Source organism: Scleropages formosus, chromosome 23, assembly GCF_900964775.1.
Source record: "Scleropages formosus chromosome 23, fSclFor1.1, whole genome shotgun sequence".
Lineage (NCBI taxonomy): Eukaryota > Metazoa > Chordata > Actinopteri > Osteoglossiformes > Osteoglossidae > Scleropages > Scleropages formosus.
Window position 1 is genome coordinate 14,643,769 of NC_041828.1, and position 26,606 is coordinate 14,670,374.

The following is a 26,606-nucleotide window of genomic DNA, read 5'->3' on the forward strand; positions in this document are numbered from 1 at the left end:
TGGGTTCTTGGCATGGCTTACTGGAAATTAAATTAAATTGAAAAAAAAAAAAAAAAACAGCAAAAAAAAACCAGAGCTGAAGCCTGTGATGTAAACGTGCATAGGCCATGTATTCCTGTATTCAGAGAATGCTGAATGGGATGTAAAGCATGGAGCTGATGGTTTTCTCTAAAGCAACTTGCAACATGAGGCTTGTATTCTAAGCTACTTGTAATGCACACACACCGTCTGAAACGGCTTGGCCCAAACGGGGTCCCGGGGAGCCGGAGCCTAACCCGGCAACACAGGGCATAAAGCTGGAGGGGGAGGGGACATACCCAGGACAGGGCACCAGACCATCACAAGGCACCCCAAGTGGGACTTGAACCCCAGATCCACCAGAGAGCAGGACCCGGTCCAACCCACTGCACCACCACACCCCCTTGTAATGCTTTATTCATTTATACAGCTTGGAATTTTTTACTGCAGTGATCCAGGGTAAGTGTTTTGATCAGGATAGAACATGTTGAAGTGGGATTTGAACGCAGCTCCTTTGACTGTAACTAACTGTGCTACCCACTGAGACGATGCCATTTTTCATCCTTGTGGCCAGTTGTTGTTAAACCTTTTCTATTAGGATCAGCAGGTGGCACAGTGTTTAGGTGTGTTGCCTCCAAATGTGAAGGTCTGAACACCACTCCAGCTGTACTGTAGTATACTTGATCAAGGTACTTGACCTGAACACGTACGAGAATATACCCTGCTGCAAAATGGGTAGATCACGGTAAAGTTGATTATCTGGCATTGTATGTCGCCTGGGACGACTACATCGTCTAGGAAAGGTTAATTATTAAATCCTGAAAAACTTCACACTTTTTTAATTTTGAGGAAATTGCAGAGGGAGTGCGCCTGAAACAAACTGATATACCGCTCGTCCGCCCTGAACGGCCCCGGTCGCGCTCGCAGCTTCAGAGCCCCAGCTTCGTTTCCAACGCTGCCGTGACGTCAGAAGGCCGCAACACGCACGCCGCACGCGCCACGGCGGAGCGGGCGAAGGGGTTAACGTGCCTCGAGCAATAACCGTCCGCGGGCCCCGAGGCTGCACGGGAACGAGCAAGAGGGCGAGGACGCGCAAACGGGCGCGCGCAGACCTTCCCAGGTCGATCCGGGGAGGGACGCTGGGAAGGAGGGGGACGGTACTGACGGTACCCCGTTACTGAGCCGTTAGCGCGCGAGCTGCTGAGTCAATAACCATGGCAACAGCAGCAGCAGCAGCAGCAGCAGGACCAGCGGAGGCGCCGCGCGGTGGACGGCGCCGTCGTTGAGCAACGGCCGGTGTGTGTGTGTGTGTGTGTGTGTGTGTGTGTGTGTGCGCGCTCGAGTATCCGCATAGCCACCGTGGCACCGACTCGCAGCCACAAACAACCCGGCAGGTGAACCGAGCGGGGAAGGAGCACATGAGAAACCGGGAGGAGACAAAGCAGAGGGTCGCAGCGAGTTCGGGCGAGAGGTAAGTGCGCGCGGCCCCCCCGCCCGGCTGTGTTTTCCGCGCTCTCTACTGTGCGGTGTGTGTGCTGGTCGACATGGTCGTTGTCAGCGGCCGCATTTGGGACGGACGACTCGACTGGTGTGTCATTTTACAGAGAGGTGCGGACTTGTGTGAGGAGAGAGGACTGCAGCTGCATTGAAACGGAGGCTGGACACACACACACACACACACACACACACTGCGCGTTTCTCTTAAGGCATGCGTATTTGTCGCGTGTCACAGTCTCTGCGGGCTGAGTCAGGCTGAGGTGAGGGATGCCAGTGTTTCATCGCCTGGTTTCTCCGCATAACACAGACAGAGTAGTATGTTCGATGCGCATTTGCATGATTCTCTCCACGCGCTCCTCTCTCTCTGCCACCATAACACGCGCCGAGCACGTTACCCCTTCCTTTGTCTTCGACACGCGTCCAGTCAGAATTACTGAGGTGAGGAGAGCAATAAAATAATGAGAATGATGATAAAGTACGCGTGGGAGAGAATGCGTCGTTGAATCGGGGAGGCTGACCGGCCCCGCGAACAGTAACTCAGAGCGGCGGCTAATGAGCGGGCGGCGAGGAGGAGCGCGCGCCGCGCCGCGCGAGGACGCACACACTGTAGCTAATTAATCCCGAGCGAGCGGCTCCGCCGCGCGACGCGCCCGGGGCACGAGAGGCTCCAACTTCGTCAAACTGTCGCGTGCACCTGATGTGCCCCCCTCCCGCACGGTCTCAAATAAAGTATCTAGTTGGGTTTGCTTCTCTCGCTGATACAGATTTGGTGCAAAACAGTGACGGTTAATATATTTATAGTGACGAACAATAATCCGAACTGTTGGATACATAAGGAGAATAAATTCAGTCGTTTCAATATGATTTCCTTATCTATTAGCGCTTGCTGCTTTGAGCGATCAGTGTCGCCTTACTGTACAGTATGTGACCGAGAGTACAGTACAGTACACACTACTCTCCATTCTGTAAGTGTGCACTGAACAGTGTAGAGTATTTTAAATCATTTAGAGTCTACTGTACACTGTACTCTCTGATTAAGGGTAAAGATATTCAATTCAGTTTAACTGAGAGTGTACTCTAGTGTACTGTGTTTTACTGAGTCAGTGTCCCATACACTGCACTCTACTGCCGAGTGCCTGCTGTTCTATATAACCACAGGCCCAGAGGATGCTGTACAGTATAGTACACTCTGCACTCCATATCATTAAGGGTCAAGTTATTCATTATCACTGAGACTCCGCTGAACACTTTACTCTTTCTCACCGAGTGCACTGTACGTTATGCGTTATTGACATGGCACCTTACTGCACTGTGGTGCAGTGCTTGTCATTAAGAGTAAACTTATTCTGTACAGTAACTGAGGGTACAGTACACTATAACTGAGTCTAGTACTGTACCCTACTGATGAGTAGACTTGTATGTAATTGAAAGTGTCCTATATACTATAGAGTATCCTGTATAATTAAGAGTTCCCAGCATTGAGTATAATTATAGAGTACAGTGTACAGTACACTCCATACTCTGAATAATTGAGCAGACATATTCTATGTATTTGAATGGACTGTACACTGTAGTGTATATAATTTAGAGTGCACTGCACTGTATATAACGGTAGAATACAGTGTGTAGTACACTCTGTACTCGATATCTTTGAGTAAGCATAGTGTATGTCATTGAGCGTACTGTATTCTGTACTGTATATCACCATGGTAATATTGTACTCTTGAGTTCACTGAACGTCATCAAAAGTGTACTATATACAATTGAGCGTGCACTGTAGTGTACATGAAGGAGAGTAAAACGTGGTGGGAGTTTCAATGATTTGTCTTTTTGAAAGCTTTATTTTGGTGACAGATGGTATGCGGTTGTAGAGGCAGTGCCTCAGGTTATGTTACGCAAATGAACCGCAGCGCTTTAACGTCTCTGTTTGGTTAGTGTGCAGCTGTTGTTACAGAGATTATTTGGCGGATTTTACTAGCGTAATTTAAAAAAAAAAAAAAAAAGATTCATCAGGTAAGGGATGGAGTGCCATTAAATGACAATATGGACAAGATATGTGGAAAAACTAAGCACTGAAGGCAATAATGTAAATTAAAGCATATATATATATATATATATATATATAGTATATGTATAAAGAACAGAAGCAATTGCTTACAGTTATCCTCTTGAGCAAATGTCTGTGGCTGTGTGCAGGACATCTCTGGTGGCAAATGGCGATGTCTTTTGGTGGAATGTGTCCACAGAGGCCCTGCTGGACTCCAGGCCAGGGATGTAAATGTCATCAGCTGTTCTGCCAACGTCATCGTGACCCCACCAGCTTTCCATCCACAATGTCTGTATAAGTCTGCAAACCATTTTTCAAGCTGGGAAATAATTTCTACACGTGAAGTCTTGCTTTTCCCATGCATTTAACAGTATACTTATGGTAAAAGTGATTTTGTCATTTCTACTGTAAAAGTAGCGCTTTCTGTTGGGACATTGAAAGGCGTAGGCTTCAATCCTTAGTCTTGCTCTAGTACCCTTGAGCAAGGTGCTTACCCTGAATTGCTCGAGTAAAAATTACCCAGCTGCATAAATTGGGCAATAATTGTAACAAATAGCTTAATATTCTAAGGTGCTTTTGTAGAAACGTGTCAGCCAAATGGATGATTAAGCAGATGTAGCGACTCATGGCTACATTTGCAAGCAGTGGCATCCTCCGTATGTCAACAAGACCCTGTACAGAATCTTTACGCTCTACTTATTTGTTTCTTCGTACTACTTGCCTTGTTATTCACATTAGGAGTACAGTGGTATCCACACCAAAAAAGAATACATATATATATATATATATATATATATATATACACAATTATCACTGAGAAGTGAAACATCATTTCATTGAGTGCACTTTGCACTGTAGTGTATAAATAATGAGAGTAAACATGGTAGCACTTGTATACCTAAAATATACCTCTATAGACTATAAATATACCGAAAACATAACTCTCATATATGTGTGTATATATATATATATATATATATATAAACATAGCGAGAGAGAGAAAATTATGTTTTAGAGATACATATAGTCTGTGATGTGTAATTGGTATGTTGTTGTGGTTCATGTAGTATAGAAATTTCTCCTTTCCAATTTTGTCAGGAGAACGCTCATTTGGCAATCATATTAAGAAAGAGTCATGTGGAGATTCATGGTCTCAAGACAAGAGTGCATCCCTGAGGGGAAAACACTGCGGTTACATGCATCAATGTGTCAAGTGAGGAGTCCTGTATGGGACACAGTGCTAACTCAATTTCGTACACAAACAACTGAAACTGGACTGTCCTTTACATCATCCAGTCCTACTCATAAACACAAATAGACATCTATCTATCTATCTATCTATCTATCTATCTATCTATCTATCTATCTATCCACAGATATGTAATAAAATACCGTTTCAATAGGTAAATTCTAGAAAGCTGCAGTTTGAGAGTTTTCAGTCATTACTCATTAGTGCTGAAGTATCAGATTAGTGTGTCTTTGTTTTTTCCAGTGCCAGTAAATTGTAGGGGGTAGAGGGCTGTTCTCCTACAATCCTGAGGCTCCTGGTTCGAATACTATTTCTGTAGTACTCCACATCAAAATACTTACACTGAATTGGTGCAGTAAGTATACCCTGCTGTATAAATGGGTAAATCATTGTAAAATTGATAATCTAACACTCTAATTGACTTTGGAGAACAAAGTCAGTGAAATAATAATTAATAATGGAACTAATGTACATGTGATTTTTTGACAATGTGACTTTTTTATATTTCCTTATAATTATATGTCTCATAGTGTCTGACTGCTACCTGTGACCAGGAATGTCTGATTATAATAGAGTGGCAAAGACAACTCATAACTGTGATATAGGGGTGTGGAAAACATAGGTAACTACATCATTTTAAAAAGATGTTGCGGATGGATGGAAAATAGCTTTGAACTGACAAGCCATTCTGTATCATTTAGGCCCACATCATGCCATAATTTATTAAGTGACACAGCAAATGACACCATATTACACTGCAGCCCCAGCAACTCTAAAACTAACAACACTGAAGGCAGTAATGTAAATAAAATCATAATAGTAATAAAAACAGCTAGTATTTCTGTTTACAAGGGATGTCTTTGTCCAAGGTGACATAGAGTGTTTAATAATCAGATTTTCAGTGATTTATTCATTCATAGAGCTGGGTTTGCTGAATACATTAATTTAGTGTATTTGCCTTTATCAAGGGCGCTGCTGCAGTCCAAACTTGATTTTACATAAAACAAAGGCAACATATACCATACTGTAAGTGTGTGAAGGGGAAAAAAAACATTCACAGTTTTATTAAATTTGTTTGTTCTATTTCAGAATTGGACTTGATTAGTATGGCAGCGTGCAGCTGTGGATTGTTACCGTAGTGTTACAGGGATTTTCCAGCTGACTTCAACGCAGCTCGTGTCCGGCTGCTACAGGCAGGACGCGCTGAAGTCTGTCCCTGCGGAACAGCAGTGACGTGTCACGTACATCAGCATGTCAAAGCACCAGGCGTGTCTTTCAGCACCTTGAGGGAGAGCGTTGACTCAGGGCACCATGTAACCGGCTGTCGATGCTTTCTTTCTTCGGCTGTTTTCGCTCAAATCAAATATAATGAACCTTTATGGTAATGCATCAAAAAGTTTCCCCACGTAAATGCTGAAAGCAATTAATAAAAAGACTGCTGATTTCATAGTGAGTTTTCTCCTTAGGAAATAGGCAAGGCATTCACAAGCACATAGTGTTAGAATTAGAGATCCTTTTAGCTCTGACCTCCTTAACATTCAGTTTTGTATGTATATATATATACAAACACACACACACACACACACACAGACAGTTTTTATGTATGTATACAAAACAGAAGAAAAGAGGTTTGAGAAATTGTGTGGCTGCAGGGTATCTCTGGAAATCATCTATACATGTCAAGCATGTATATAGATATAGATATATTTCAAAGCCAAAAACGAAAAAAAAAAAAACTGTGTCCAGACACCCCATCTTCAAAATTGTAGACACTTGCCAAGCAAGATTGATACCCTTTTGTTACCACCGTAACAGGACATTATTATTAATGCATTACCTGGCTTACACTTTTATCTGAAGGGACTTACAATGCCAGATAATCAACTTTATAATGATTTTATTTATAGATGATGGCATTCTTTCTGCATCAGTTCAGGGTGAGCACCTTGATCAAGGTTAATGCAGCAGTAGCAGGGAGAGGGGCTTGAAACCAGCAACCTTCAGGCTGCAAGTCAACATCCACAAGCACAACATTAAATTTCTTAGAGAAAGCCTGTTCTCTGAGAGAGCACTTTCCAGTCATTACTCCATAAGCAGATGATACAACACCGTATTGGAATGTGGAAAAAAAAAATAGTATATCTATATTTATATCTAAAGCTAGAAAAAAATGTATATTACTTTTGTTGGAATTATAATTTTCATCCGATTCACTATGTAACAATATCGATTGATCTGTTTTTAGAGGATGCTGGTTTATTATATATTATTGCTAGTAAAGCACGCTGCGGCTTAAGAGGTTTTAACATAAACACATTTTAACAGTTCCGCACCGAAGTGTTTGTCGCAGCTTGCGCCCACAATGAATTGTTCATTTTTAACACTGAGCAATTAATCAGCGTTGGGTGGGCCCGCGGCGCAGTCCACGCCAGGGCGGGCGACGTCTCCATTAGCGAGAGGAGCTTCTTTTCTGGCCAAGCCGTCCGGGAATCCGCGGTCACCACTTACTTTGGAGACGGGACTAATTATAGAATTCATTTTCTCCACCTTCGAAAATGGAGCCAGACTCGATTAAAGCGGACGGCCTCGGGACGGGCGTAAGTTGATTAGCGCGCTTGTGCGCTGCCCTGCCGGGAGACCTCCGAGCGGCACCGTGGGGCGGGACGCGGGTGGGTCGCTCGCTTTGAGCCGCGGGGGTCCGTGCCAGCCGGTCTACGTCGGGACCTGGAGGACGCTCATCCCCCGCCGCCATCCCCTCCAAGGCATCCGCGCTCATTTCCTTAATGTCGCCTCGGCCAACATTCGCTCTCATATTATTTCTGTAACCTGCTTTGCCTTAAGCGCTTAAGTGAATTGCAGATGACATGAATCCACGGACTGGAAGCACACCTCCCCGTTCGTTCTCCTACAAGAAAGACATCGCAGATGAGTCCTTTCGGTGGCCGCTCTTCAAAAACCAAAGCGACACTTGTGTGAGGAGGTGAGAGGATTGTAGAGGGCTGCTCTAAGCGCGTCGGGGTAATTCGGGCGCTCTGCAGAACACGCTTCCTGACATGCGGATCGCTTTAATCAGAACCATAAAAAGCGCTTCGAGACGTTATGATGTCATCGCGCCACGCCGACACCTTGCAAACATGATGTCGCATCTTTACAGCCAACGAGAACAAGTTTTACAGCTTAATATTGTTAAATGAAACATGGGCTATAAATGGAGAGATGGAGGACTGCGTGCTCTGTCTGTCGGGTAAACGGGTGCTTTGTTGCATGTCAGCCTCCTATTTGGCCCGGAAACCAACCACTGTCTCAGAGCCGAACGTGCACAGTTCTGAGGTTGACTTTGAGGTGGCACCTTTTGCATTACAACAGCACTCTGTTCTGACAAAGTTATTTATTCAATATATTTTTTCGCTGAAATTTAACTGAAATTTTTATATGGTATATTTTTACATTATATATATATGGCAGACTGGCGCCTGCTCTCTGGTGGGTTTGGGGTTCGAATCCTGCTTGGGGTGCCTTGTGACGGACTGGTGTCCCGTCCTGGGTGTGTCCCTTCCCCTCCAGCCTTGCGCCCTGTGTTGCCGGGTTAGGCTCTGGTTCTCCACGACCCTGCTTGGAACAAGCAGTTTCAGACAATGTGTGTGTGTGTGTACAAAGTCGACTTATCGACGGGGTTGCTGGATCGTAAGCTAAGAGCACTTGCATTTGTGTAAAGATTATATTGTAGAGAGTTTGCGTTAGCAGCACAGTATAATTTTTTCGAGGGCAGATTTCAGTCCTTTATTAAGGTCCTTTCTCTCCTTTCCGAAATGCCGCTGGTCAGTGCAAGTTCATTGTGTTGATGGTGTCGTTAATAAGCTCCCCGAGTGCACCGCCAGCGTTTAAAGCGTCTGTGCTTTGTCTGCGCTCTGCATTTACAGACTTGGAACCGTCGGCCGACGCAGAAGGCCGGGGCCAAAAATTTCACCCTTATTACTCTTATTTGTCCGGACAGGGCGTGTTGAGAAGTCAGCACTCTTTAGAGTGCGTTTAATTCGACGGTAACCTTTGAAACGAAATGCCCAGAAGAGCACAAGGCTGCAGCGCCTGTCAAGTCCTGTTGTACGTGAGCGGGGCGCTGGGGTGAGGAGGCCCACTCAAGTGAGCTGGAGGACGTGGAAGGGGCACCTTCTGAGTGGGTGTGTGTGTGTGTGTGTGTGTGTGTGTGTGTGTGTGTGTGTGTGTGTGTGTCTTTTAGAGTACATCTACCAGTGTCCTTTATGTTACCTCTTCCTCCTCTTTGTTTACACCATAAATCACAGTTTTTTTTTTTTTTTGGGTTCATAACAGCAGTAATTAGCTCAAAACTGAGTAGTGTATAAGACTAGTGTAGTATTAATGACATACTGTATGTATAAAAGTAGAGGATACCGTAGAATTGTTGTATCAGTGCTCACAAATGCCTATTTGTAGTGCAAATATAGTGAATTTCTGCAAAATGAAACTGCACTGATTGATTTTTTTTTTTTTTTTAAAGACTGCTTAGATTAGCATGATGTTATTCAGTGTTGGAGTGCTCTGTGAGACCAGTGAAGGGTACGGCGGCTGCTTCGTTTCTCGCATTTGTTGACCTCTCCACTTGAAAGTAGTGTGCTGAAGGCAAGGGTTCGGCATGAGAGATGCTGCGACTGTGCGCTACAACTGTGCAATATAATGCACTTTTTTTAAAATGTTTCATTTCAGCCCATGCGGTAGCTGATATAAAGTATCTTAGTGCTGTTAGTTAGCCTTTTAGAAATAAAGTTTAAAAGCCAATCTTCCAAACAGTCACATAAAGTAAATAATTTTATTTTATGAAGACATTAAAAAATGACTCATTTTAAAAATGTAATTTCCTGAGATCTAAGAATAGGCTCAAACAACTTTCAATAATGACACTGATGTTTTTTTTTTTTTTTTAAATTGCCAACTAACTCTGAATTAATGCGTATATGTTGGTCTACTCTATATGTTGTTCTGCAAAACTGACAAAACACACACACACACACACACACACACACACACATTGACTGAAACTGCTTGTCCCAAGCGGGGTCGCGGCAAACTGGAACCTAACCCAACAACGTGGGGCGGTGGGCTGGAGGGGGAGGGAACACACCCAGGACAGGACGCCAGTCCATTGCAAGGCATCCCAAGCAGGACTCAAACCCCAGACCCACCAGAGAGCAGGCACAGACCAAATTCCCTGCACCACTGCAAACCCCCATACTGACAAAATAATCACTCACTCACTCTCTCACACACACACACACACACACACACACTTTCCAAACTGCTTGTCCCACATGGGGTCGCAGGGAACCGGAGCCTAACCCGGCAACACAGGGCGTAAGGCCGGAGGGGGAGGGGACACACCCAGGACGGGACGCCAGTCCATTGCAAGGCACCCCAAGTGGGACTTGAACCCCAGACCCACTGGAGAGCAGGACCCGGTCCAACCCACTGCGCCACTGCGCCCCCTACAAAATAATCATTTTAAAAAAAAAAAAAAAAAAAACAATGTGTGTGTGCCCAGATTTATCATGGACAGGTTAAGAATGGTAATTTTTTCAGTGTCTTTACGCATAACACTTGCAGAAATAATGAAACGCTGCCCCGAGAGCGTAGTGTATACACACCTGACACTCTCGCAGTGGCTGTATGTTAGGGCCACAGAAACGGAAAAGAGTACAGTTGAACTTCTGCGTGAGTGGGGAGACTGTGACTCGTTGGCTTTGCTTTAAATTTAAGTAATTTGTCGATCCGTCGCATCTTTTCTTACAGCACATTGTACAATATCACTGAATTAGACTATAATAATTCCCATTGCTTCATTCTTTCATAACACACATTCAGCGTTGTGTGGTACAGCTATCCTGTACGAGCGCAGCGAGTGTTGACTCTACGTTGTGATATTTGTTCCGATCAACAACACCGGCGTTTGTTTTCCCGTTGAGCAGAGTTCAGTTGGAAGCATATTAGGAACATTTTTATTTGTGGCCTGCACAATGTCTCCTGCCAGCTGGATCCGAAGCCTCCCCGTCAGGGGGGCGGTATATTGCGCCGTCATAATCTTTCAGCTTTTAAATGTCGTTATTGTTGTTGTTTAATGCCTCGGAAATGTCTACCAGCATTATTCACGCAGAGCGGTTGAGTAAAAGATGAATGTAATGTTTCCTACTCGTGCTGAAGGTTACGGTGATGGGGAACGGGTTCACACAGCGACACCTCTACCTGCAATGTTTCTCTGTTTCCGTGGTTACGCCATTACGCCGCTCTCTGTTCTCCCTGTTTTCCCAGCAGCCGTCGCACCCGGTAAACCCGCTTTGTAACGCGGAGACGGGCCGGCCGGAGCACGAAGGCGGTGCCGCTCGAAGCCGTGCGCTCGACTTCTCAATTAAAACACACGGCGATAATGAGCTCCTTCTGACGGGATGGCGGGCAATAATTCTCTTAATTTTTCTTCGTGTCTTCACAGTGGCAATTTCCATAAACAAATTAGCACCTTGTCACTTACGTAAGCGCTGTTCCGTCTCCGATGCATTTGGCTGCCTCGTTGTTAAGAATCGCTTTATTATCGTGCACCTTTACGGGGCGGCCGTTTAGAATGCGATTTGCTTCGGCGGGGAGCGTTCACCCTTCGGCGTGAAAGCTCCGAAGGGCTCCCGCTAACAAATTGCACCCCGTAGACACGCAACGCTCGCTGGGCGGTAACTCTAGTGTGGTTCATCTGTCTCCGCCTCACTGTAAGCGCACGCACTACAGGTGGCTCTGCTTCCGACCAATAAAGTTTACATTTATTCGTTTAGCTGACACTTTTTCCTTCAAATCGACTTACAATGTGAAGGTCGCACAATCATTTACCCATTTATACAGCTGGGTAATTTTACTGGAGCAATTTAGGCCAAGTACTATGCTCAAGGGTACTATAGCCAGAGGTGGGGATCCAACCTGCAACGTTTGGGTCCAAAGGCAGTAGCGCTAACCACTGCACTACCAGCTGTCCCCCCCTTTGCCTTGTAAATATGGAAAATGCGGATTGTGGATAAGCGCTTGTTCTATTCAGGGTCGCGGAGGTCCACAGCCTATCCTGGGAGCACAGGTTGCGAGGCACGGGTAGCACCTGGTACCTGGGCCACCAGTGTCCATCGCGGGGCAGTCACACGCTCAGTTCTTTGCACATTCGCATGCTACGGCAACGAAAGAGTCACCAGTTTAACTGAAACACATGTCTTTGGAGTGTGGGAGGAAACCAAAGCGCCCGGAGGAAACTCATGGAAACACGGGCAGGCCGCGCAAACTCCACGCGCGCCTGTCCGGATTGAAACCCACGTCCGACCACACGGCCGAGGAGCTTTCAGGAAGAAGCGCTACCCTCTGAGCCACCTTTCCACTCGGAATAAACACAATTTGTGTAAATCAGTTCCAGGATACGGGCAGTCTGTCAGCGTGGGGCACGTGAATCGCGCAGAATCGTCGCCGGCGAGTTTCTGTGCGCGCGCGGCCCCGCTATCGATGAAGAGCCGGGCATTTCGACATACGAAAAGGGGATTATGCAGATCGCGTTATTCCCTTGTCTTGTCGCGCCATTACAGATTTGAAGTGTGAAACGGGATTTTTCTGGGCGCTTCAAGGATGAACGTGCACTCGGCCCGTGTTCGAGAGCCTTTGCTCGGCATCGGGTGGAAAATAAAAACCGACAGCGTTCCCTCGCGGAAAGCGGTGGGCGCAGACCTCAGCGTTACAGGTGTGCCCGACGTGGAAACGCGCGTAACGGGCCCCCCGGCCGCGTTCCGCGTTGCACAGAGAGATCGGGCTTATATGGAGGAGCCGCACATTCCGAGTGCGCGCCGGTGGCTTCGCAAGTCATACCTGCCACTGCGTCACATGGCACGGATTGACGCACGTGTACGCTCTTCGTATAGAGTCGTCTTCTGGCCCGCGAGGGAGAGGAGCATCATTACCTGTCGTTGTAACATAGTCTTTTTATCCCTTTTTTTTGCAGCAAGAGTACAGATTAAATTGGATTACAGTATGGCATGAGCTCGTAAGGCCATATGGATGTAAATCCACGTTGCAGTACGCAAAGAGACAAAAGAAAAAAAAGTGTTAATTGGAATAAACAAAAGCAGCGTTTTCCCACTGTGGGATACAGTAGAGCAGTCAAAAGTTTGAGCACACCTGCTGTAAACTCTCCCCCCCCCCCACACACACATACACACACACACACACAACTGACATTTTATGAAGTGATTGGAGACTAACAAAAAACTGAAAATTGTCTGTGAATGTTAGATTTCTCAGAATTGCCATCGGTTGCATAATAACGAATGGAAGTAATTGCAGCTCCAGAAGTACGCGGCAGTCGGTTAACAAGTTTCAGCAGGTGTCCTTAAACTTTTGATTGCCTACTGTAGCAGCGCAGAAATGTAAAATATAGAAAAAATACATATTTCGCTGTTTTCCTGCTTCTAAACCTGTCTGTGCAGTGGTGACATATTTGGCCGCAGTGCCGGGCCTTCTGACAGCGCGGCGCTGCGGCGAAATGAGCACCTTTCTGGGACTCGAACGCTGTCATCGTGCTCTTTCTCGAGTCGTCGTGCCTCATCCCATCCATCTCCATGTTCCGCGCGCGACACGCTGATGAGCAGAGCTTCCGGGGCTCGTCGGAGATAACGGCAAACATTTCCTGCGATGACTCACCCTGGTCTAATTAGATGCGGCGGGGCTCGCCGCTGCGCTCCTCCGGCTCCGGGCTCCGTCCACGGAACGCGCCGTGGACGCCCGAGCTCTGCGGACGCGACCGAGGGCCCGCGAGGGGCTCCCGAGGGGCAGGACGGGCTCCTGAAAGAACGCTGCGGCTCCGGACTCCTTCATCACTCGATGATGTGTGCGATGAATTGCTGTTGTATAGACTGCAATGGGCTATTGGGTTGTGGCCAGTGCCATAAATGTGTGTGTGTGTGTAAGTAAATAAACAATATCAGATACTTCTTGTGAGAACAGATAATGAAACAAGGAAGACGATCTTCTTACTGTGTTGGTAGCAACACTGTTTCATCCTCAGCTGTCATCAGCTGCTTATCTTGCAACCTTGAGTGCAGTTTTACCCATTACTGTAAGTCACCTTGGACAGAGGCAGCAGCCAAACACATACACACACACACACTTTCTGAACCGCTTGTCCCATGCGGGGTCACGGGGAACCGGAGCCTAACCCGGCAACACAGGGCGTAAGGCTGCAGGGGGAGGGGACGCACCCAGGACGGGATGCCAGTCTATTACAAGGCACCCCAAGCGGGACTCGAACCCCAGACCCACTGGGGAGCAGGACCCGGTCCGACCCGGTCCGACCCACTGCGCCACTGCGCCACCGCGCCCCCCGTTGCTAAACACACACAAACTAAGTAATATGGCACAATGCAAGCAGCCAAGTAAGTAAATAGATAATTGCAATAATGTTAATAAGAACAACAAAATAACAGCAGTAATAATGAATAATTCACCTTCAGCTTTGCCAAGCTCAAAAGGTTTGAAATCCAATAAACTGTCATAATAATAATAATAATAATAATAATAATAATAATAATAAGTATTGTATCTGTAATGTATTGTGGTATATTTTGTCACTCGTTTCATTCTGTAGAAGATGCTGTAAAAGAACTGGATACAAGCTTGTGCAGTATAAGAAAAACATGACAAAACAGATTTTTTTTTCACTTTGTCAAATTGTTTTTTTGGACTTTTTTCCTCAGGTGATGAGCTGGAATAGATCATGTCTGAAGTGCAGGGAACCGTGGAGTTTTCTGTGGAACTCCACAAGTTTCATAACGTGGATCTCTTCCAAAGAGGGTAAGCTGCCACATCGTGTGTGTGTGTGTGTGTGTGTGTGTGTGTGTGTGTGTGTGTGTGTGTGTGTGTGTGTGTGTGTGTGTGTGTGTGTGTGTGTGTGTGTGTGTGTGTGTGTGTGTGTGTGTGTTTCTGCTAATGAGCAGACCGTGTTCTTGGTCTGAGGCAGGTTTTCTCTTCTTCCTGCTCTCCTGGCACCAGATGTTCCTCCAGCACATGTCACCAGAGTGTCCATCCAACCAGACAGAACTGGTGTGTGCAGAGGAAAGAGAAAAATCATCCTCTTTGCATTGTCATTTTGGACTTGTTCGGTCACACTCACAATAAATAAAAAAAAAAAAAACAAAACAAACTGATGTCACCAGATGCATCTAAGGGAAGCGATAAACAAGGCAGGAGAAAGTGAGCTATTCAGGGCTGCTTCCTAGGTTCTGCCAGAGAACTTACATTTGATTTGGACGTTGTCTAACTCAACTTTCTGCACGCGTCTCACACGCTGCTTGTGAGCATCACGGAAGTGCCTTTTTTCCCGTGCTGCGGAAACGTGACGCAGCTGGCGCCCCTCTCGCTGAGAGCAGCCGGGGTACGAAGGCCAGCTGCGCTGCCAGCAGGGAACATGTTGTGAGGAGGATGAGGATGAGGATGAGGAGAGTGGCTTCATGCAGGGCTGGATGACATTGGCCGGTTCCTCTTGAGGTGCTCACTCAGAGCTGTGCTCTCTCCACTGAATGCAAACTTAGCGTCGTGTCCTTCTGAGACTTTCTTCTGGACACCCGGTGCACTCGGTGCCACCAGTGGTGTGATGTGATGAGAGGTAGAGCGGACGCCAGGTGGCTTTGGATTCGCTGCTCCTGATTGGTGCAGTGCGGTGCTACCTATACTTGCCTTTCGAAGGGATCGGTAAACTTGGGGATGAAGATGGAGCTGGACACATGTCTGATCCTGGTACTTTCCTTTGGCTGGGGAAGGATGGAAGAAGCTCCAGGGCTCGTGAAGATCTTCTTGTGGACTTAGTGGAGAACCTTAGTTATGGAGTGCTGGCAGCTTGGCCTTGTGCAGGGAGGACTCCGAGGCTGTTACGTGTCCACCCATGTCAGTTATTTCCTCTGCGGAAGGACCGGTGGTCCTTCGAAGAAGGGAACGGATGACGCACGTGTACGCGTGGCGACTTCGGCAACGGAAAGGTGCCTTGCTTCGTTAAGGAAGAAGTGGCAAAAGGAGTCAGACAAGACAGGACAGGACTTCCCCCGGAGATACGCGCCAGAGGCGGCACGCAGCCGGGAGCACGCGGCCGCGATGGATCGCTCCCGTTCGCCAGGAAATCCAGAACGACGGCAGCACTTTGTCCCGGTGTTCCCGGCCATCCCGGGGTTGTGCGGCGGCGTTCCCGAGGCGTCTGTCACGGGCCGTTTTCAGACTTGTCTCCCGTGCCATTTCGACGGATGCCCTTTCCTCCCAGTTTGGAGGTGATGTCAGCCCCCAGCGATGCCAAGACAACCGAGGGCCGCGGAGTGGCCGCGTCGCCGAATCTCGGCATGCGGACGGGCCGACGCCTGACCTACCTCGCGTGTACCCCGGCTGGGCTCGCTGCGCGCCATCTGGCTGAACCCGTGCTCTCGGTCTAATCGCCAGTGACGTCTGTGCTCCCTCCAGCGTGCAATGCCCTCCGTCCCTAAATCGCCCGAACCTGGGGTTTGAGATAAGGGCAACTGAGGGCGGGGCCGGGAGAGGGGTGTGTGTGTGTGTGTGTGTGTGTGTGTGTGTGTGTATTATATATATATATATATATATATATATATATATATATATATTACATGGGAGCCATCTAGCAGCCATTCGGCCGGGAAAGAAGCAAAACAAGAACCAGACATGGGTAACTTTTACTTGTCCGTTTGCTTATTTTTTTTTTTTTTTTTTTAAATTGATTGGAGCAATTTATGTCCACACTTAATAGAAACGTCTGTGTTGGGACATCACCGAATCCTCCCAACGTAATTATACTATTCTTAATTCTTAATTGTACCCCTTCTGTTTTTTTTTTAATGATGGCACATCTATCTGCCTAGATATCTTTCTACATGTATTTATTTAGCTGCCATTTCTCACCCAAGCAACTTACAGCGTTACAATGATTTATACAACAGGGAAGTTATTAGTGGAACCATCCGTCTGCCTGTCCGTCCATCCGTCCGCGATTTATTCAGTTTCTTTATTTCTTCACATTACTTACTCACTGACTGCACGCAGGCGGATTTGGATTTCTGAAAGTTGTCTTTACAGTTTCCAAAAAGTATTAGCTGCATATCTAAATAATTATTTCTGTGAAACGCAAGTTGCTAAGCTCAGCAACAAAGTAGTATTGCGGTATTGTACTACGCAACGCACTGGTGTCTTCAGATGGACGTCTTGTTCTGAAAAAAGTAAATTATAACCTTTCTGCTCAGATTATTATTGCAGCATTGCTATTATTATCACAGTAATAATCTGAAATGCATCCATCTTATTTCCCAGGTATTGCTCTTTTGGTCTCTGCTCTCCACAGTACCTTACACATCTATGGCATTTCAGACACTTTTTGTTTGTGATAATGATATGAATTTGATAGATGATGTAATAATGTGTTGGCAGCACAACGGACAAGGAACATTACACACCAGAAAAAAAGAAAATCTAGGATCAGCATTAGCTAAATCATGTGATCTCTCACTGTGATGTAGATTATCTACATTTGCAATTTCTGGACTAAAACTGCTGGCCATTTCATAAACCCTCCACCAGCCTCAGGCAGTTTTAATGATTAAATCACCGTTACACATTTAGAATAAAGGTCATTTTCATGTCATATAACGCATCTGCAGGAGGGTAGTGATTATAACGTGGCATCTGGCTTTGGACTCGCCGAAATGCCGGCTTTAGTGAGATTTCATTTTCTGAACAGGAAGGCTAAACCTTCCTACAAAGTAATCTCTTGTGGAGAGTGCTCTAATACAGTGTGTGTGTGTGTGTGTGTGTGTGTGTGTGTGTATATACTGTATTAGAGTATTATACATACAACGTGTGTGTGCATATATAAATACATACATATATATATATATATATATACTATATCTTTATATATATAATTTTTTCCCCCCACTGGCTGTTCCTGCTTTTATGGACCAGTGAGCAAACTCTCTTAGCAAAACAATTTGATGGTTGAGTAAAAAGAATATGAATTAAATAATGATATGAGTAAATTTATACACACACACACACACACACACAAGGCACCCCGAGCAGGACTCGAACCCCAGACCAGCCACAGAGCAGGCCCCGGCGAAACCCACTGCACCACACCCCCCTTTATATATAATTAATATTAAGGAAAATCCTTTGTCCTTGAGGAGTACCGTTCACAGATGCAGACTCTCAGATGGCCGCTAGATAAATCACTGACCGAGTCTTCATTTAATGTTGAAAGCAGGATAGCTGCAAGAGCGTTGCTCGCCTTTTCAGTTCTCTGTGGCGGATGCCCAGAAAGAAACGGCCTCTGCGTTGCATTTTATGCAAACTCACAGCTGATTTGTATCTCATCTTCAGTTTTCATCGGACGCAAGCGGTACCGATGAAGCGTTCGAGTTCGCCGAAGCGCTTTCGAACCCTTCGACACCGCGTGACCTCGTCGGCTCGTGCGCGTCTGTACGGCTTGGCTAGCGGAGGACACGACGCTTTAGCGGCCGCAGATTGCGGGGGATCATGGGATTTTCACAGTCTTTGTCAAAGTGGGGCTTTGCAAAACCGCAGAACAGCAGGAGAACACGGAGAAGACCGTTCAGGACTTACTGTGCATGGTTAGGGTTTTATTGCAATAAAGAGAAAATGTTTTCTTAGTCCAACTACTTATTTCACTCACTCTGATGAATTGCTGAAGGTGGGAGCTGTTTACACCTATTGGTCAAATTTAAGGGCAAACATCATGATAGTTTTATTAAGGAAATGAAACAAAGTTTTTTTTAAGACACAAAGTATTTGATACAGAAAATGTGTGACCTGCGATATTTTTTAGCAGTATTTTCAAAACTATGAATGACATGGCCAATGAAAGTATGAACTATTTGTGCCGTAGTCAGTGTTTAATTGTGTTTATTTTTATTTCTGCCTAAAATTAAAAAAAAAAAAAAAAAAAAAAAAATGTAGGAAGGTGATCAGGAATTGTCTATTTTGTTTTATGCGGCTCCTCGTGTGATGAGCATCGGTGCATAAAGTGGAAAGAAACAAAGTTTACTTAAGAATCACAAGTCTGCAGCTATGTCTCTTTCTCCTAATGTGATGTATTTCTCTGAGATGTACGTTGCTTTGGAGAAAACTGTCTGCTAAATGAATAAATGTAAATGTAAATTGGGCAGTGTTTATGAATTAAACGCTTACCCAGGTCTTAAGCAGTTTGTACATGTGTGCTTTCTGTGCACCTTCATGCATAATAGCGTTGCATTTATTACATTGTATAGTGTTGTGTAGTGTGTTCCCGTGCAGTGTGGAATAAAACATGTAAGTAGGATATAAAATTGTTGTGGAGCACAGAAATCCTGCAGTTGTGTCTGAAGTTAATTAAAAATGATGAAATAAACAGAATATGTTTCTGTTTGTTAGAGCTTTGACTGTGATTTGTACTGAACCTAACGAGTAAATAAACTGAAGGAGAAAATTATTTTCGCTTCGACTTAGTGGTAAATTTCACTTCGAATTTACTTTTGACTTCTGGTCCCAATTGCGTTTGTAGGTTGAAGAGCTGGTGTACGTTTTACAACAGTTTTAATGAAAAATTGCTTGAGCGTGTTGCCCTGAATTAAGCCTATGTTGTCCAACCTCAGGTTCTATCAGGTTCGAGCTGGACTCAAAGTGTCGTCACGGGTGCCACACCGCCTGATTGCAACGACAGGGGGTCACACAGGTAAGAGGGAACCTGGCTACCGTCTCGCTCTATGTGCCAGTTGTATAGTCCGATACTGTGAGTATCATTCGCTTCTCTTACTTAATCACCGCAAACTAGTCATATGCACCTCACTCACAACACACACACATTTTCAGAACTGCTTGTCCCATATGGGGTCACGGGGGAACCGGAGCCTACCCAGCAACACAGGGCGTAAGGCCGGAGGGGGAGGGGACACACCCAGGACGGGACGCCAGTCCGCCGCAAGGCACCCCAAGCAGGATTTGAACCCCAGACCCACTAGAGAGCAGGACCATGGTCCAACCCACTGCACTACTGCGCCACCGCACCCCCTTTACTCACAACAGCACTTTGTAAATATCAAAAGTCCAAAGTGCATAGGTTGCAGGTCTTGGTTTGATGTGGTGGAATGAGCTCCCTGTCTCCCTCAGAACTGCTGAGCCCCTTTTAGCATACAAGAAATTGCTGAACTTTTCTGTTTTGGACCCACTGCTCTCTGCTTCATAAACTTGTATCACACCATCTATCATGATGACTTTTATATTTCCTCTCAATTCTATATGCAGCTACATTTACAATTATCCATTTAGCTGACGCCTTTCTCCGAAGCGGCTTACAATGTTAGTCTACCTACAATTATTTACCCATTTACAGGCGGTCTCTGAGTTCCGATGGGGTTACGTTCTGTGAAACTCATCATAAATTGAAAATATCGTAAGTCAAAAATGCATTTTAAATCCACCTAATACACACCTGTGCATGACAAAGTGGGAGATGCAGATCGCTTGCCAGTGTCACAAGAGAGTATCCCACCGCATATTGCTTACCCGGGAAAAAAATCGAAATTCAAAATTCAAAGTACGGTTTCTACTGAATGTCTATCGCCAGTTCACCATCGCAAAGTACAAAAAACGTAAGCGGAACCTACCCGTATATAACTGGGTAACATTACGGGAGCAATTGTAGGGTAAGTACAAAGGGGGGATCAAACCTGCAACCTTCAGGTTCAAAGGCAGTAGTTCTAACCACTATGCCACTAGCTGTCCTTGCAATAACTTCTTTTACAATGTGTGTCATTAAAAACAGGGGTATTGAACAAATTGACTGTACTTCCGCATTCGAATGTCTGCATTTATCGCTCTTCATCTGTTGGTGCAGTGCACTTCTGTTTGCTTTGGAGAAAAAAACATCTGCTAAACAAATAAATCCAAATGTGAATGTGGCATTTGAAGTGTGCAGTTGTTTCAAACCAGCAAAATCTTGTTTCGTACAGGTAGTACCTTTGAGACCCTTGTTTTAACCCGAAGAATGCGCAGGTGTCTTTGCGATGACCTCTTTCGGCAGACGGCGTTGATGTTTCCGAACGCAGTCATTTGTTCTTTGCTGCCTGCTGTCTTTCACATGGCGGCAGAATCCAAATGCTCAGTGTCTGAATTTTTGCTGCTCTCCTATTTTGTTTTGAGTTTTAGTGGCTTCACCAGGGAGAGGGCAAAGAAGTGCAAGGGTGTGATAGCGTAGCAGACTTTGTTGAGTCCTGCTCTCTGGTAGGTCGGGGGTTCGAGTCCCGCTGGGGGTGCCTTGTGATGGACTGGTGTCGTGCCCTGTCCTGGGTGTCCCCTCCCTGTGTTGCTGGGTTAGGCTCCGGCTTAGGACAAGCGGCTTCAGTCAACGTGTGATGTCATTGACATTTTACATGACAAGGTTTCCAAAGTGAAGATATGTGAGCTGCTGGGAATATGATATATTTTTTTTTTCGCTTTTTTGTGAGTCTGGGTGGAAAACAGACTTTACCGAGGATTAAGTGCCTATAATGAGAGTCTGCCTTGTGAGAATATGACGTCGGTAATTGTGATTCTCATATGACAGCAGCGTCCACAGACATCGCACCGTCGAAGGAAACTTCTCTTGATTAAATAAAAGAGATATAGCGTAGGCTACCGATCCTCCCTCGTCGCAGTTAGCGTAAGTGGTGTGTGTCCGTAGCGATGCAAAGAGACCGAGCTGCAGCAGAGAGTCCTTAGAGTCCTTATGTCTGCAGCTGCCCTCCAGCGCTCATGTGTTATGCCCCTTCGCCTCGCAGCACTGCCACACTCAGTGAGGGAAAAAAAAATCTAATTGATAGCAATAAAGAAGAATAAATAAGCTTGTTCTCTTTATCTGTTTCACATTTCAGTTGTTTCAGGGTTTCTCATCACCCTTTCGGAGGCATTTTGTTTGCAGAAATAATGCTGTACCTCTCTCGAAAAGATGGGAGGTAGACGTGCATCTGGGTAATATATATGTTGTATATATTTTGTATAGCACTTAACTGTATTAAGTCCTTTTCAAGTTGAAGGATGTCTGAGGAATTGAAATTCAGATTTTTTTTTGTTGTGGTTGTTTGTTCTGATTTTTTTTTTTTTATCCAAGAAGTAATGCAGTCATATATGGGCCTGAGAATGGAGCTTACCATGTCTGTGCCGCTGTAAGAAGATTATCCTTTATAGGGCAGCGCAGATGAATTGAGAGGCTTAGCAGAATTTATAAGTGAACAAGCAGCTAGTGCCATAATGAGAGTGCCAACAGCTCTCCTGCTACACCTTGGGCTGTGCTATGGCTCTGTTGTTAAGGAACTCAACCTATTACCAGAGCGCAACAGGTTCTAATCCCAGAAAAGTTACTGCTCTGAACAGGGACATTAAATCTGTGCTGCTCCACTAAAATGTCAGACTGTGTGGTATAAACACACAAACTGTGTGTATGCTTTGCTCATCTCAGATAAGCTTGTCTGCTGAGCAGATGAGTAAATATATAATATTCGGTGCACCACAATTTAAGACAGAGACTCCCATCTATTTCCTCAATATCTTATTTCTATATCCTGTTTTTAGCTCCGTGCAGGCAATTTTCATCTACAACTGTGAACTTGGAATTGGCAAAAAATATGCCAAACTATGTTAGATAATTACATTAAAATATTTATAATAAAGTATGTGTTGACTGTAAACGTACAGCGTAGGCCTGTAGTATGCAAGAGTTGTGCAAGAATTTTTGCATATTAATGTACTTAATTTTAGCATACCTTATTAAGTACTGCTGGTAACTCCATCTCTCATTTCCCCTCATAGGCGAATGCAGTTTTACATCTGCAGGGGTCCACGATGGGACTGTTTACAGCAGGATCTTCCAGATCATGTACAGAAACGAGGAGATAGCCGTGAACGACTCCATGAACTTCAAGGTCCACCTGCTGCTAGACGGAGAGAGAGTAAGCGAGTCCGTCAGTCGGTGCGCCCACAGACCGGCCTCGGTGTCAAAAGGAGGCGAAGAAGGACAGCAGAGACACCAGAGGGCATTCGTTCTGAATTTTATCATCATTAAAAGCATGCATTCGAAAGCTCTTCTGCGCGTACCCTGAACATTAAATGACGAGCGCTCTCAAAGACACTGTGAAGAAGCGCCCTGGCTTCGGGGCATCGATTGTCCTTCAGAGCTCCGTCACGGCCTTGGGAGCATGACTGCATTTATGTGCGGTGTTCGTGCTCGGGTTTACCGTGCCGGTGACCCCGTGCCGTCACTCAGGAGCTGCGGTAGACCTGGACAGTCTATTATTGTTCAGTGCCTCAAGGTTATTCTTCATGTCTAAACGTACACGTATCCACCTGTTACGTCTTTCTTCTGCATCCCTGCGCCTTTAGTCGCTTTGTATGACGATCGTTTCGTTAGAAGGATACAACTAAATAAGAAAATTTTTTTAAAATCCAAGGCAAAATGTATTTGCTTCTCATTTAGTTCTTTGTAGATATATTTCTAAGGACTATATTGTACTAAGAGGGGAACTGAGGCTTCACATAATATTACCGCCGTACCGTACCGCTGCCGAATACTGCACGGAAACACATTTATCAAAGCAAATTCCTCAGCTGGGAAATGAAATGACAAACCCTGCGCATCACAGAGGATAGGTTTATTGTCTTCCCTCTAATTTTAGAACTTTTCATTATAGAGTATTACATATTCATATTAAAGTAGGAAAATTCGGCGCTCCAAGGCATTTCAGCTGCCAGCAGTCACCTCTCATAATGAATACTTCTCATTAACCTTGTATGAAGTTTCCCTCTTTTAACCGTGGGATGAAACAATGCAAAGGAGAGAGGAAGGATTTGTGCTTCACAACGGCCGTCGGTGTTGTCTGCGGTGGCTTTTGAAGGGCATCCCCTCAAGTGTCGAAGCGTTATTGTTCCCGTCACGCTTCCTTTCAAACGCAGCTTTGTCGATCCCTTCGCGCTTCGGATTTTTGCCTGCTTTTAAAGTCGCTTATAAGCTCACGCATAAGCTCACTTTTCCGCAAATACATTTTCGCTTCGATGGAAACTTGTTTGCGTGCCACAGCAACTGTGCTCACAGCAATGCCCGTCCAGTTTTGCTTGAACACATACGCGTGTGTTTTTAGACTCCCGCCAGAGGCACGGATGCGAATGCACAGTATTATATATTATATAGCATATGTTATATTATCACATGCTGATTATTGCATCCTTTATTGTTACAGGTGGAAGAGGCTCTGGGTGAAGTAGATTTCCAGTTAAAACTGGACCTGCATTTCACAGACAACGAGCAGCAGTTTGTATTTCTTTTTTCTTTTTTCTTCCCCTGTGTCCTCTTCCTTCGCGTTCCACGTTTATTTCCAGAGCTAATGAACATCTGCCGGGGGCAAAAGGAGCGCAAGCGCTCCCCAGACAAAAGCGCGGCGTTATCCTGTGTAGAAATACAATGACAAACATGTTGAATCGCAGTAAGAGAACTGTTGAACATCTTAACAAGAGGTACCGGTCTGGGGGTTGATTCATGGGGAGAAATCGCTTTCTGCATCTTGTCTCCTCGAATTTGCCTGTTCACACATCCAAGGAGAGACTCGGAAAGGCCACCAACTTCTTCGCTTTCTTCGGCGTCCCTTTGCTTTTTTCGCAGCTACAAGCACGTTTGCTTGTGGTTCACTTCATACTTTTTCTCAGTTGTGTTGTACATATATACTGATCATAGGGTCACGGGGAACCTCCTCATTCATCCGAAGGTCACACATCCAAGGTTCAGAAAACAGGCGGGATAATGGTTTAGGGCACGGCCTTGTAACACGAAGTCTGCAGATTTTAAATTCTAGGAAGGCCCTGCTGTTGTACTGTTGAGAAATGGTCTCGAACAGAATTGCTCTGCTAAAACATCCAGGTGCGCATTACATTTGTCTCACACTTTTCTTTAAAGCAACTTCCAATTCTTTATACGGCTGTGTAATTTTAGTGGAGCAATTCAGGGTAAGTACCTTGCACAAGGGTACAATCGGTGGAGGTGAGGTTTGCACCTGTAGCTTTTGGGTCCAAAGGCAGCACCTCCAACTACTACCAGCTTAAGGCAAATGATCGTCATAACGGTAATATTCAGAAACGGCCGTTTCAAAAAACACGTTTCGGGTCAATGTCATTTTACACTTTTATCGCAACTGTTTTCCGTCTTAATTTTTTTGCTCTGGGTTACCAGAACAGTCACCTTTGTGAGGCTGTGCCTCATTAATCTTAAGTAATGGATGACGGTGAGGAGTCCAAAATCTCGCATGTGTTTGCCCTGCAGGCTGAGCGAGATCGCAGCGGTACCTCTGATAAGCAGCCGCACCCTGGGTCTCCACTTCCACCCCCGCAAGGGGCTGCACCACCACGTGCCGGTCATGTTCGACTACTTCCACCTGTCCGTCATCTCCGTCTCCATCCACGCCTCCTTGGTCGCCTTACATCAGCCGTTGATCAGGTACTGCGGCACAGCGCCCGTCGCCTGTAAAACGTGCACATTTAACCTTCTTCTCATCGCCCCAAGTTTTCCAAGTTCTGCTTCTGCCCCTTGTGCGCCTTTTATTTTTTAACCTCTTTCTAACTTCTTTACCTCTCAAGCAGAACAGCCCAGAAAAGTAAGCAGAAATAAGATCCCTTTATTGATGAGCGATTAACCTGACGAGCGTAGGCATTGCGCTAAATGCAGAATCATAAAATCATTATGAATGATTTAATGGTTTTTGAGAGTTATTTTAAAGTACACATAGCTTGCAGATGGGACTTTGCGTTGATGGTGCTGAAGGTGCTCGGTAACTTGTGTTTTGCTGCTGCAGCTTCGCTCGTTCAGGGAAGGGCTCGTGGTTGGGGAGGGGCTCCCCGGAGAATGGCACTGACCCCACCACCATGTCCATGGAGAACCTCATATTCGGGGCGGGCTACTGCAAGCCCGTTTTAAACGAGGTAAGACGTTCATCGGTGCCGTTGCACATTGCAGAACTGTCTTATCCAACGTTTTATGTAAGGCTCAGAAGAAGCTGGGTGTTTATATGGCATGAGATAGAAATACACGTTCATTTTGGTTATTTGTTCATTTTATTTTATTTTATTTGCTTCGTCAATCTGAGCTATTTTCAGAAACCACAACAAGTTCCGAGCAGTTTCCTACGTTTTAAGAAGCTCCCAATCATTTTGAGAATGACCATTATTTAACAACACTTCAATCAGCATTATCGGTGGCAGCACTTCCATCTTTTCTCATATCCGTCCCACCGAGGCAGTTTGCAGTTTATATCACGTGATGCATTGAAAGAGATTATTCTGGAAGCAAAATAAGCTTTTACTTTAAACAGCACACTTTTAAAGTGATCACACACTCAGGCTTTCCATCTGCCAGGGCTGCTGACGGATGGTTCAGAAATTGCCATTCAAACTTGTGCATGTCCTGCGTTCATACGCATGGGTACCTGTCTTAGCCATAATTCTTATATTTCACTCCCTTCACAATGCAGCAGATACAGTGAGACCTCATGTCGCACTGCTAATGTCTTCATGTCCCATAGTACGAACTCTGAACGTATTTGTATTTGACTCCTCACTGTGTAACTCTTCGCAGGGGATCTGTTTGCGTTTTCTGTCGTATTGATCTGATGTATGCGAGTGATTTGTTACTGAGGAACCCTTCGGAGATGTGAAGTG

General features: G+C 45.4%; 1 protein-coding gene across 4 annotated transcripts in view; it reads left to right on the top strand.

Annotated features, from left to right (window-relative positions):
* The first annotated feature begins 1,068 nt into the window (after positions 1-1,068).
* fam135b (family with sequence similarity 135 member B) overlaps positions 1,069-26,606 on the top strand; it is a 43,717-nt gene continuing 18,179 nt past the window's right edge. For 2 of the 4 annotated variants that reach the window (XM_018731963.2, XM_018731965.2), the window contains exons 1-7: positions 1,069-1,489; positions 14,585-14,681; positions 19,529-19,608; positions 22,719-22,858; positions 24,143-24,213; positions 25,216-25,389; positions 25,745-25,871. In XM_018731963.2, the coding sequence (XP_018587479.2) occupies positions 14,605-14,681; positions 19,529-19,608; positions 22,719-22,858; positions 24,143-24,213; positions 25,216-25,389; positions 25,745-25,871 (669 nt within the window). In that variant the 5' untranslated portion in view covers positions 1,069-1,489; positions 14,585-14,604. Of the gene's footprint in view, positions 1,490-7,733; positions 7,792-14,584; positions 14,682-19,528; positions 19,609-22,718; positions 22,859-24,142; positions 24,214-25,215; positions 25,390-25,744; positions 25,872-26,606 lie in introns of those variants that run through there. The other 2 variants (XM_018731964.2, XM_018731966.2) reach the window with 2 other exon arrangements.